The sequence below is a fragment of the Ascaphus truei genome, chromosome 3, assembly GCF_040206685.1.
Source record: "Ascaphus truei isolate aAscTru1 chromosome 3, aAscTru1.hap1, whole genome shotgun sequence".
In the NCBI taxonomy this organism is placed as follows: Eukaryota; Metazoa; Chordata; class Amphibia; order Anura; family Ascaphidae; genus Ascaphus; species Ascaphus truei.
In genome coordinates, this window is record NC_134485.1 from 7,187,083 (window position 1) to 7,200,726 (window position 13,644).

At 45.9% G+C, this 13,644-nt stretch overlaps 1 protein-coding gene across 2 annotated transcripts in view; it reads right to left on the minus strand.

The window, feature by feature from the left end:
* Nucleotides 1-7,400: 7,400 nt before the first annotated feature.
* The window catches only part of LOC142491270 (cell surface glycoprotein CD200 receptor 1-A-like), a 56,715-nt gene continuing 50,471 nt past the window's right edge, over nucleotides 7,401-13,644 (minus strand). For both annotated transcript variants that reach the window (XM_075593576.1, XM_075593575.1), the window contains one exon: nucleotides 7,401-10,018. In XM_075593576.1, coding sequence (XP_075449691.1) covers nucleotides 9,973-10,018 — 46 coding nt within the window. In that variant the 3' untranslated portion in view covers nucleotides 7,401-9,972. The remainder of the gene's footprint in view (nucleotides 10,019-13,644) is intronic.

Genomic DNA, 13,644 nt, shown 5'->3' on the forward strand with positions numbered 1-13,644 from the left:
CATTAGAAAAATAACTTTTAAAACTTTTACACACTGCAAATATGCTCAGCTGTATCACCTAGCATGAGCATCCCCTGAACCCCTATACCAGGTTCAGGGTACCTGGGCATGAATCTGGGTACCTCTCCTATACTGGAGAACCCCTATTACACTAGGGACTCCGTGTATAGCTGCAGGTATAGTTTAACCCTTGCATACCCATTTACCTTGTCTGGATGATGCTGCAGCAGGATCCTGGCGGTAAGTCGTAATAACGCTTTCAGAGTCAGAGTTTGGCAGAGCAATGTGCTTGGCTGTATCAGAGAATCTCACTCAATTCCCAGATACAACTTTTGGGGTATCCCATAACTCTGAAACCCCAATACATAGACACATTCTGTAAAGACTTTCTCCGACAAACCCACCCTGAAACTTACAGCCTAGAAATCTCCCGTTCCCAGCACCCCAGGAAAGGCAAAAGACAAATAAATCTTTAATGTCGCAAAAGTGGCACAGTCTCAGCAATGCATTTTTAACATCTGGGTTCAAAAGCTGACACTCTAGGACCCCCACACATGGGTCAGGGGTAACCAAGCGGGCTTGACCTTTATTCATAAGCCAGGTTAAGTGATCCCTATTGACTATGAGTTCCTCTAGCCAGGTATTTAAGTAATACCCAGGGATCACATGACATCCCCTGAAGAAGTGTCATATGACACGAAATGTGTAGGTGACATCATACGCAGCGACGCGACATCCGTGACGACGGACATCCGAGCTGCAGTTCTGAGACTCCACGAGGACGCTGACAGGAGCTCTTTAGCTTGAGGTCTGTGTGTTCTGTATCATGTTGACCCAGACCTTTTCCCTGCTGATACATCTAGGGATAGCATTGGGTTTCCTAGTCGTGAGGTTCTGTTTGCAGCAGTTCCTATACCCTCTGTGGTTGTCACGGATCATTTAATCATTGTGATCTTTACCTGTAATGTGGTGTTATATGTTCTGTCTTTTTTACTTATAAAGATTTTGTGTACTAATTTCGGTTTTGTTTCTTTCCATGCGCTCCTATTTTTTGGGTAATTTTGTAACCCCTTCACAGTCACACCTGGTCGCTGGAAGAATGAGTGCCCTTATCATACTGGCCAATCAAGAATGGCTCTCTTCCTCTCCCTCCGTTCCCACCTCCCCTGCAGCAGTTTCAAAATCAGCAATACTAGGACAGTCTAGAGGAATGTGACTGTATAGCCCCTTTGCTTCGATTTGCTTCGACCCTTTGCATTGATCAAGATGGTCCTTATGTCTCCTGCACTATTAACGGCTCCACAGTGGACTGCCTTGTTGATACTGGAGCTACCCGGTCCACTCTCTGGGCGACAGATTTTTCTTCTTTGCCACTCACTACAAAAGTTGCAAATGCTGTGGAATATTTAATCAGGTTATATCTCAACCCGTCACTGAGCCCCTTTCAGTAAAATTGGGTCCTATCACTGAGAAACACGCATTCCTGCTCAGCCCTCTCTCTCCCATTCATTTTTTAGGACGTGATTTATTGTGTAGATTGGGATGTATAACAAATAATAACCGGCGCCTTTAGAATGTCCAGTGAATGCCCAAATGAACCAATGGATACTGTTAAGAACTTTATATCAAAGTGCAATTGCTGCACGCCTGGGCCAGCTTGAGGGATCCGTAGAAAGACCGTCTCGTGATATGTGGAGTTAAACACAGAAAAAATTCATAGTGTATACTGTTAACCAACATATAACAAACAAGACCACATACATAAATACACTGACACCAATACAAACAAAAAACACACAAAACAGAAAAACCACAGATAAAAACAGCTGAAAATGAATTTGAGCTAATTTATTAAAAACAAATATATGTAAAATATTAAAAGCAAAATGAAGTTCCACAAAAGAATGACGTGCTGGTCTGGTGGTAAAAAACAGAACCAAACTCACAGCAATGCAGATAAATTCAAGCAGATTCTACTAAGGCAACACACTGCTGCTCACTCCTCCTTAGCAGCGGAACGCCTGCAGAAACGATCCGATGCCGCACACATACTCCGCAGTCACACTTGGTGCACTCGTGGACTCCGGGGGAGAGAAATAACTTGCTCCGTTATTGAAGATGCACAAACTTCCGGGAACACTCTGCTGCACGTCTCCTTTGATTAACCTTGATTTTAACCCTACGCGTTTCGTGAACACATCTCCCCCCCCATCCCCCGATGAAACGTGCAACTTCGCGCATCGGGCATTTGATGATGTTACGCCGTGACATCCGGGGGTGTGGCAACGCCATCTTGGATCTCCACACGGCCAGAATTGCGGTTCACTCGGACGCTTAGCGTCCTTATTTTCCTTATGTGTACCCATTTATATCTCGTCTTGATAGCCTGTACTGACGATACTTTTTCTGTAGGAGTAATTGGTGTGCTAAAGAATCCTTTCTTTCACGCGATTACACGCGACATATACCTATTCCCACTGAGCCTGATATGCGTTCCTGATATACTATTGGCAAAGTGTTTTTATGTGTTTCCAGTTACTGTGTGACAGATTATGCCCTTTGTGCACCTCAGCACCTCTGAGTGTGCTCTCAGGTATTCCTCCCTTCCCCTTGGAGGAGATCCCTCTCTAGATGTTCACTTATATCCACTGAGATAACTTTGATATATATTATAAGAGATACAAACAGAGGTGCCCAGTGACAGTGTGTCCTCTCCGCTGTGAGGTATGTAACACATGTATCAGCCACCCTCCATGAGGTGATGTGAAATCAGCGTGTGTGGTGCAATACCTATGGCTCACAGGAGGTCTGAGCCTCCGCTGCAGGGAGCCTGGGGTTTATGCAGAAGCAAGGTTCATCAGCGCCTCCAACTGTAACGGATCCTACTTTGTGGACTTGTCCGTTACAGGACCTATATGTATGTACACATATATAGTCACACAATAACCACACTCTGAGTAACATAAAATAACAGTTTACTACATATATATATATTGGCTACTGGTTAAAGCTACCTGCCAGCCGCACACGGCAGTAACCACCCACCAACGTCCCACACTCTTGTCCACAGTCCCCACAGTACCTTATGAGTCCCTCAGACACTCAACCACCCTAGTGTCCAGAAGGATATACCCCACCCTCTGTATGTGGTCAGCGCTGCCACTGTACGGTGTGTGTTGGTGCACTTGTGGTGAAGGTACCTGCCGGGTGTGTCCACACCCGGGCGCGCTGAGTGGACAACAGATGGGATCCGCCGATCCAGCGATGTCATCCACGACGAGTCCGCCTCCGTGTGGGGTGGTATCCCATTAAAGGGTCCCACACGAAGATCTCTCTAGGCTTTGCAGGGTGATCTGGTCCCAGACCACCACTCTCCAGTGCTGCGCAATGTGGCAGCTGAGTCCTTGGCATAAACTACTAATGGGGCAGTGTCCCTACCTAAGGGCCTGTCCCTATAGCAGACACAATCTTCCGAAGGGAGTCGGGGGCCTAGCTGGGGCCTAGGGGAATGTCTGGCCTAGTCAGGGGCAACAGACACCCTGCACATACAACCTCCCCTTAACCTGTTCCAGCACCGACTGACTAGCACGGGCTGAGCGCGCAAAATGTATCTATTCCCTTCAGCAGGGAATCCTAGAGCCCTATTGGCTGCCGTGGGTCAGGTAGTGCAATCTCCCTAAGCAGCATGGGAGTTGTAGTTCCCCACGGATCCTTCTATCACTATTTTGCCTCGCGCGCCAGTACTGTGCATGCGCGGCATCTTGCGCATGCGTAACATAGTCCAAGATGGCGGCGCCCTGCATGCGCTCACCTGAGCAACCACCTCTCACCTCCCGCTGCACTCCCGTCACCCGCCGAACACTCTAGCACACCTCTGGCAGCACCCGTTGCCGCCGCGGAGGTAAGGGGACACTACCGGGAGCCCAAGGGGGCCCGGAGCTACAGGTATATTTTATATACATATCATACACCCAATTCCTTAAGACTTTTTGTGCCTGCTGGAGAGGTAATACCCACACTGTTTGAGACATTGTAACTGAAACCTTTCATCCAAGTGTGGTTTTGGACTGCCACCCCATGGAGGATTTTAGCATTTTTTTCACTGTAATTAGTTTACTTTTACTGTAATATTTCCAGATGTGATTAAAGTGTTATTATTTTAATTGTATGATCCTACAGTAGGTGGATCTCCTCTGGAGGGTTAGTTTTGAGCCAGGTACAAACCCTTAGGTTGTATCTACATACCTAGTGGATGAGATATTAACATCTCTTGGACCTATATGGTCCTGATCCCTTTATTCCTCAGTGAGGGCATTTAACAGGACCTTTTTTTCTACCCTTCTGTGGTCATACCTTTGTTTATGTAGATTGTATTCCTATTTGCACCCTGATCCTTTGTATACTCCTATATACGTACGTATTGTTTTGAGTGTTGGACAGAGCAGTTTATTCAGCACTTTTGTTCTATATGAATATAAATGACAATAATATATCTTAAATAAGTGCCTGTAGATTTATAGATATGCTGTCAGTTTTTATCCAAGCAAGAAGCTGTTCCTGATGGTAACTATTTGAGTGATCATAGTAGCAATTGTTGAATCAAGGTACATCCATTCATAATCTGATTGGTAAAAAAATCTTAAATGATTATAATACAATGAGGCAATAAATATAATTAGTGAGTAGTATCTTATACAATTATTATGGAAGTATATTATTATATTGCCCCCTAATCGATATGGAAAAAAACACTGTAAAACCCAAAATGCTTCAATAGTTAACAACATGTATATAATTGATTTGACCATAACTTTCAACAGGAAGGCTATCACAGATATGGATGTAATATCTCAATAATATGTTGTGACTAGAAGAAAGACTATTAGCATTAGGTACAAAAAACACAAGAAAAACAGAGGCAATAATGCATTGAGATCCATGCAGAAGAACTTCAAGTACTTCAAGACCCCTATATTTAAGTAATAATCCCTGAAGAACTGGGCATTACTGGCCAATAATGCCCTGGCTGGAAGAGTTTAAGGCCCGAGGCATTTTCGTGCAAAAATATTATTTTATTAACATATGCAATCTATATCAAATACAAAAATTTACATCCTTTTTTTTGGTTTTGAATAACCATCTGTTCAATAAAACACCTTTTAATTAAATGAACACAACAATGTATTTTGGCTTAAATACTGTACAATTTGCATTTTTAGAAGTGCTTCATTTTTTTAAATAATATGGGGTTTGGCATTGTGCTGGCAGAATCATCAATATGGTGTCATAAATTATATATATCTATATATACCTATATCTAATATTTTGCTCTGTCAAAAAATACTATGTAATTTTGGGGTTTTGTAACAAACCTTTACTTACAGTACCCAATCTTTGTAATATTATTTTCAAAATTCATTACTGTATTTGCACAAAACAATGTTAGAGAATAGAAGAATTGCATCAAGTTCACTCCATACAGCGACATTAGATTGAAAGGCCCTTATTCTATAAACTATAATAGCGCTGATCCGCAGTTTATAGAAAAAGTGTATCTCACTACGGTCCTGAGCCACTGGGAGAATGCGGACTGGTACGCAAATGGAATAGTATCAACAGGAAAATGGGACTAAATCCTAGTGCCATCTGAAATGATGTCCTTGAGTGCGTAATGAAAAAATATGCTAAATTAAAATGTAACTTTTATTCTGCTAGTTTAAAAGCAAAGGAGACATTAAACTAGACCAAAGTAAATCTAAAAGTAGAGGTTAGATAGAACAGGTGGTGGGGAGGATGGTAGGTCAATTATAGGAGGCATAAAAAATGAATGGGTTCACTACGGCACTATAATGTGTGCTGCCCTGTTTCCTACAACAACAGCTACACCATTGAGAGATCTCACAAGTATATACAGTACAGCATATACAGTACAGCAACCACCTGGTGAGCTCAGGTGACCGCTGCAATTCTCACACTCGTTCCGATGGTGATAGCTCTGAGTCAAACTTCTGTACAGTATAGCACCCTAACCACAACTCAATACTCTTCTCCAGGGTTTCCCAAACTTATTTTTCCGTGACCCGGTTATTTTTGAACTTCTCCTTCGTGACCCACTAAAATTTTTTAGCACCTATACTGGCCTATAGGGCCTGTACAGACACACACACACACAGCCACTGATACACACACACACAGCCACAGATACACTCACAGACACACACACAGCCACTGATACACACACAGCCACTGATACACACACAGCCACTGATACACACACAGCCACTGATATACACACACACACACAGCCACTGACAGACACGCAGCCACTGACACAGACACTGATACACACACACACACATACACACATCCACTGACAGACACGCAGCCACTGACACACACACTGATACACACACACAGCCACTGATACACACACACGCAGCCACTGACACACACACACACAGCCACTGACAAACACGCAGCCACTGACACACACGCAGCCACATAGAGACACTGCTACACACACACACTGATACACACACAGAGACACTGCTACACACACACATACACTGATACACACACACACACTGATACACACAGACACTGATACACACACAGACACACTGATACACACAGACACTGATACACACACAGACACTGATACACACACACTGATACTGATACACACACACACACTGATACACACACTGATATACACACACTGATACAGATACACACAAACACACAGCCACTGATACACACACACACACACACACAGACACTGATACAGATACACACACTCACAGCCACTGATACACACACACACACACACACACACACACACACACACACAGACACTGATACACACAGACACTGATACACACACACACACACTGATACACACAGACACTGATACACACACAGACACTGATACACACACACACTGATACTGATACACACACACACACACACACACACACACACACACACACTGATATACACACAAACACACAGCCACTGATACACACACACTCTGATACACACACACACAGACACTGATACAGATACATACACACACAGCCACTGATACACACACACACACACACACACACACACACACACACACACACACATACACACACTCGCTCTCCCCTATATGCACACAGACACAAACAGTGAATTACAGGCAATGATGGATGTGAGTGACTGGAGGGGGTGCCGTAAACTGGGTGGGGGGAACTTGGCCTGGGTGGGTGGGAGGAAGGGGCGGAACTGGAACTGGGTGGGTGGGAGGGAGGGGGGACTGGGTGGGTGGGAGGGAGGGGGGGACTGGGTGGGTGGGTGGGAGGGGGGGACTGGGTGTGTCGGAGTTTGGAACTGGGACTGGGTGGGTGGGAGGGGGAACTGTGACTGGGTGGGTGGGAGGGAGGGGGGAACTGGGACTGGGTGGGTGGGAGGGAGGGGGAACTGGGACATAGGGGGGAACTGGGACTGGGTGGGTGGGAGGGGGGGACTGGGACAGGGTGGGAGGGAGGGAGGGGGGAACTGGGACTGGGTGGGTGGGAGGGGGTAACTGGGACTGGGTGGGAGGGAGGGGGGAACTGGGACACTTGGTGGGTGGCAGTGACTGGGTTGGTGGGTGTGTGGGAGACGGTGGGTGAGTGACTTGAGTGACTGGGTGGGTGACAGTGACTGGGTGACAGTGACTGGGTGGGTGGGTGACAGTGACTGGGTGGGTGACAGTGACTGGGTGGGGTGACTTACCTTACCGCCGGACGCTTTCCCCTGCTGCCCCCGATATCCCCTGCTGCCTGGGACGGGAGGTGGGCTTGGGGGCACGGGAGGTGGGCTCGGGAGGTGGGCTCGGGAGGGGGTGCCACGGGAGGTGAGCTCGGGAAGCTGGCCATGGGGGAAGCGGGCCGCAGTAGGAGCTTGTACTTCCTCCTCCATCCCACGTAACGTGCAGGCCGCAGAGGAGCTGCTACTTCCTCCTCCGTCCCACGTTGGGAGTGGGGGGGAGGAAGGGAGCGGGCCCTGCTTGCCCTGCGCATGCGCGCGGGACCGCTGGGGGAATCGCCGCCATTTTTTGTGCCGGCAATTTTGGTGCCGTGACCCGGTGCCGGGTCGCGACCCACCATTTGGGAAACGCTGCTCTTCTCTACTAGTTGCCGATTTAACTTTATACAATGTCAGCATAAAGTATGTGTAGCGATTGTCACAGTAAGCAGTAACCATTTAATAAGGCTGTTCAGGTAGTGGTCTGATGGTAGACCTGTCACATACAAGCAGCTGATCTGCAGTATAATCGCAGTCAAGCAGACAATCTCAGATAATGTTGCACACAATTTCAATATAAAATAACTGCTGCAGCTGTGACTAGAAGCAGTAACCATTGGATGTGGATGTTTAAATGTTAGTTTAATGGTAGACCTATTACATAAAGTATTGGCATCTATAATTACAGTCAGCCCGACTAATGTTGCTTGCTTAACTTTCATTAATTTCATGCAAATGGTAAACCTGTTACTCGGCCGCAGTAGCTGGCTGATCTGTAATTGCAGTCAGGCGAACGCGCCGGGAACATGCTGTAATTAACACAATACAATATATCTGGTATTATTTCAGCGCTCCTCATAAGGCCGCGATTGTAGTACCGGCGACAGCGATGCGACGTCGCATCAGAACAAATGCATAGATGCAGTCGCGTGCGCTTATAGTAAAAGAGACGCGACGGCGCAATGGCTTGGTCGCGATCGCTGGAAGTCACTACAATACAATTCGCTGGAAGTCAGTACAATTTGATTTTTCCAGTGACCGCAGCGTGATGTCAGCGTCGCCGTCGCTGTCGTCGGCACTATAAGCGCGGCCTAAGAAGTAGAGTTCATTAATAAATAGCGACATTTACATCAACTGCCTGCCCCTAAACGTCCGTGTCCCCACTCGTCTTCTACACCATTGCTCTTATGACATCATAGTTAGCCCTACATCATATGTTTCATTCCACCCGAGGCTTTGTCAGGGCATTAAGCCCCACCTCCTCTCAGCACCATGTAAATAGCTGTCTGTTGCCAAGGTAACCGTCATGTTGGAATAATTAACGAATGGTCATTGATGGTGGAAGAGGACGGGGTGATGTATGTATAAATGTTTGGTCAATGGTCCAAATAAAAAAGAGATATCCGCAATCAAATTATTTATGAAATGAACACATACTGTACGTCACAAATAATAAATAGGTGGATATCCTTCTCCTTCATGAATTCACAATAGGTTATACTCTGGCCTGAGAGATATTGTGTCAGTGTGATATAAAACACTTCATTTTGTGATAAATAAGGTATATTACTATATGAATGGGCTTCATTAAGATGGACTGAGTCTTTTAGATGTAAATATCTATTTGACCTCCCTAAGCAGAAGTTTATTGTCACGCTTGCCTCGTGTAATGTTGTTTGTAAGGGGGCATTTACCCCTGTGGCAAGTCTTCCGATGACATGCCCCCGGGTGACAAGTTCATTTTTAATTGAGCTGACATGTTCAGGGAGCCGTCTGCGCAGTCGCCTAATTATCTTCCCCACATATTTGGGTTCACATACAGTATGCATTATATCTGGAAGATCCTCCAAGTTGTTTTACAATTGATGACATGTCTAATAGCAAATTGCTTCATCTCATCGAAATTGGTGAATGATCTATTTGGTTCCATAACAGGCCAGGTTTTTAACTGTTTGGTGCAGAAAGTGTCCATGTTCAGTACTAATTCATCTTTTACATTCCAGGACCTTCTGCAATTGATGGTTTGGGTCCAAGGTACCCTCTTACAGTATATGCTGGTCAGACAAAATATATGATATATTCTTTTTTCACTATTCTCATCATCATTCATTATTTCCCATAAATGTTAGGCTCCGAAGACTGTCGTTCAGTTCCGTTCATTCATTGCTCAGATCTCTCACATTGTGCAGTAAATGGTATTCACCTTCTCAGTGTAGCTGGCATACGGTTCCACCTCTTCCCTATCCTAATAGAAAATAAAAATAATCATGTTATTTAACCACAATCAAAGAAATAATCAAAACATGTGCACACATTCACAAAACGCTGTATAAATGACATTACATGCCAACATTCCCCAAAACACCCATTAATTATATCACTTAGGGACCAATTCAATGAACTCCGAAGAGTGATCATTTGGCCATTTGTGTTTACGTTATTCCGTAACAGCCGAAGAGGAAGTCAAAGTAGCTCCAGGAAAAATGTGAAACTTTCTTCAACCGAATTAAAAATCAGAATGCAAATACATAATTTCGACGGTTCAGCTCCCGAGACAAAAAAAAAAGAAAGAAAAAGGCGGAAAAGCAGCTTAGCTACAGCAGAGTGTCATGATTTTGAAGAGTAGTGGTCCTATACAGTATACAATACATACAGTATGCTGGGTTAAGTCTTGGAGGCTTCCATAGGGCTAGGGTGACTGAAAACACTACTGAACATGTGTAAAAGCTGGTACCCTAGTAGAGGTGAAGGTGTACAACAACTGCTAAGGAAAAGAACACAAGGGGTCAAATGTGATGACATACAGTACAGATGCAGTCACATCTATTTAGTAGTTTTCCCCAAGGAAACTGCAGATGAAATGCAGCCTGACCACAGCCAGCTCGCAGTTTCCCCATGGCCAAAACTCAGTAGATTAATTGCCCACAAGGATTAACACAGCGGGGGTTTCTGCCTCTGAATGGGAGTTCCCCCCTGGGCTGTACTTGCGCTGTGGTTCATCTGCCACAAGTCCAGAGCAGGGTGGAGATACGTCTGACTGCATCTGTAGCCACTGGCTAGGGGAAATGAAGAAGATGGAATTGGAACAATGTAGACCTTTTTTGGCACCCTAGTAACTTTAGAAACTCCTTGACAATGCTAAAGATTTCTGGCATTCTCTGGTGATTTTCAGGAGGAAATTATAAAAAGGAGACACGATGTGGCCAGTCCCTGTAGTTGTTGTGGTTCTGAGTGGGGAGTTGACATTATAAAGGGTGCTATGGAATTGGGATTGGCAAACCATGCTGGGGCAGCTGGTAGCTTGTGTACAAGTTCCCTTGGAATATATATATATATATATATATATATATATATATATATATATATATATATATATATATATACATATACAATAGCATGGACGCCCAAGACACAATTGGGGGTTAAAATAGTATATATATATATATATATATGCTATTTTAACCCCCAATTGTGTCTTGGGCGTCTATGCTATTGTAGACAATCATGCTGATAAAAATCAATATGACTACAAAATTGGCTATCTTTTTTATGCTAATGTAAAAAAAAATAAGCCTACATTTAGCCTATAATAGCAATAATACCCTCAGAACAGTTCATTACTGGCCAATAATGCCCTGGCTAGGTTAAAGTCCCCCGGCTTCACCTCGATACTTCAACTATCCCAGCCAGGGCATTAATGACCAGTAATGCCCTGTTCTTCGGGGATTATAACTTAAGTAATACATTGAGAGTTACCTCTTTTTTTCATGTATGTCATTGGCACAGAGTAATGATGGCAATACATGGTTCTTTAAATGAACAGAGGTAATACATTATGTTTACAGACATTTCATGGACAGTTACAGATAATATATGATTGTGTGAATTGTAACGGAGCATTTTAAACATCAGCGAATGGCAGCAAACGAATGACACCTTTGGCTGGTTTAGTGCACAGGAGCAGGGAAGGGGCAGCATGGTGGCTAGACCTCTTTGGGGAGACTTGTGTGGTCTCGTATCAAAGGTGTAATGATGCGCTCACCACAAAACAAGGTCTGACCGTGAGGCCGAGGTGGGGATTTGATAAACGCCAACCCACAGCCGCGAGGGCTCAGCCAATGTGCCAGAGGGCAAGCTGAGTATATATAGGAAAAACAGACCAATGAGGAGGTAGCATACTCCCTAGTATGCACGGCTGTGGTTGGCTGATGGAGACAAGGCAGGTCAATCCATTTACATAGCGGAACGGAGGAGGCTCTGCGCGTGTGCGCGGGTGCCGCACATATCGGGAGCACGCTACGCAACGGTGATGTCACCATGCGAGCGAAGCCACGAGGCGGGACCAGCGGGAAAGGCATTTGGTGCCGAGTGAGGTCCGCGCGTGCCCCTAGAAGGTACGCTGGAAATGACTGGTCTGTGACATGTGCTGCAGGAGGCAGCCCACCCGATCGCGAATCTGGGTACGCTGGAAGCGCGTCGGAAGGAGCGCGGATGACGGATCCTTACAATTAGGGAGTCCTGGCACAAGGTGATTGCTTCCAGCTGCTAACAAACCCACTGAGCAAATATGCAGGTGGGGTGGAAGGTGAAAATCTGTAAGGACCTGGGGGAGCCCAGTTCAGGTAACATGCAACAAAAACCAGATTGCTGCTTCAACTCTGACACTATGGCTTTAGTAAGTGGATTGGTAAAAAAAAAAGTTGTGTATGCTGTGCACGCGCATAGTAAGTGAAACTTCTATGACTTTTGTCACAGAAATTGACTTATAACGCGCGTGCTCGGCACACATGTGTCAGTCAGTGTATGTGTCAGTGAGTGAGTATGTATGTGTGTCAGTCAGAGAGTATGTATGTGTGTTTGTTTGTGAGTGTGTGAATGTGTGTCAGTCAGTGTGTGCATGTGTGTCAGTGTGTGCATGTGTGTCAGTCAGTGTGTGCGTGTGTGTCAGTCAATGTGTGTGTGTGTGTGTGTCAGTCAGTGTATGTCTCTCTTTCTCTCTGTGTTGTGTGAATGTCTCTGTGTCGGTCAGTGTGTGTGTGTGTGTGTGTGTCAGTCAGTCAGTGTGTGCGTGTGTCAGTCAGTCAGTGTGTGTGTGTGTGTGCGTGCGTCAGTCAGTGTGTGCGTGCGTCAGTCAGTGTGTGTGCGTGCGTCAGTCAGTGTGTGTGCGTGCGTCAGTCAGTGTGTGTGTGTGCGTGCGTGCGTCAGTGTGTGTGCCTGTCAGTCAGTGTGTGTTCGTGTGTGTCAGTCAGTGTGTGTGTGTGTGTCAGTCAGTGTGAGTCAGTGTGTGTGTGCGTGTGTGTGTCAGTCAGTGTGTGTGCGTGTGAGAGTGTCAGTCAGTGTGAGTGTCAGTCAGTGTGAGACTGTCAGTCAGTGTGAGACTGTCAGTCAGTGTGAGAGTGTCAGTCAGTGTGAGAGTGTCAGTCAGTGTGAGAGTGTCAATGTCTCTCTCTCTCTGCGTTGTGTGTATGTCTCTCTCTCTCTGCGTTGTGTGTGTATGTCTCTCTCTCTCTGCATTGTGTGTGTATGTCTCTTTGTGTTGTGTGCCCCCCTCCCCCCCGCACGCAAATTCTGGATCCCCCTCGCACGCAAATTCTGGACCCCCCCCTCGCACGCAAATTCTGGACGACCCCCCTCCCACATGCAAATTCTGGACGACCCCCCCTCACATGTACACAAATTCTGCCCCCCCCCTCGCACGCAAATGGGCGTGAGTGACCGAGCCCCTGTGCCGCGCGGGTTGCGCCATGTGCCAGTGGAGGGCTGAATGGCGCCGCTGCCAATTGTCGTTAGGACTAGGAGCGTGTGGGGGGAACGACGCCGCTGCCAGCCGCTTCTGCGCATGTGTGGCGTCCGTCAGCGGCGCCATCACAA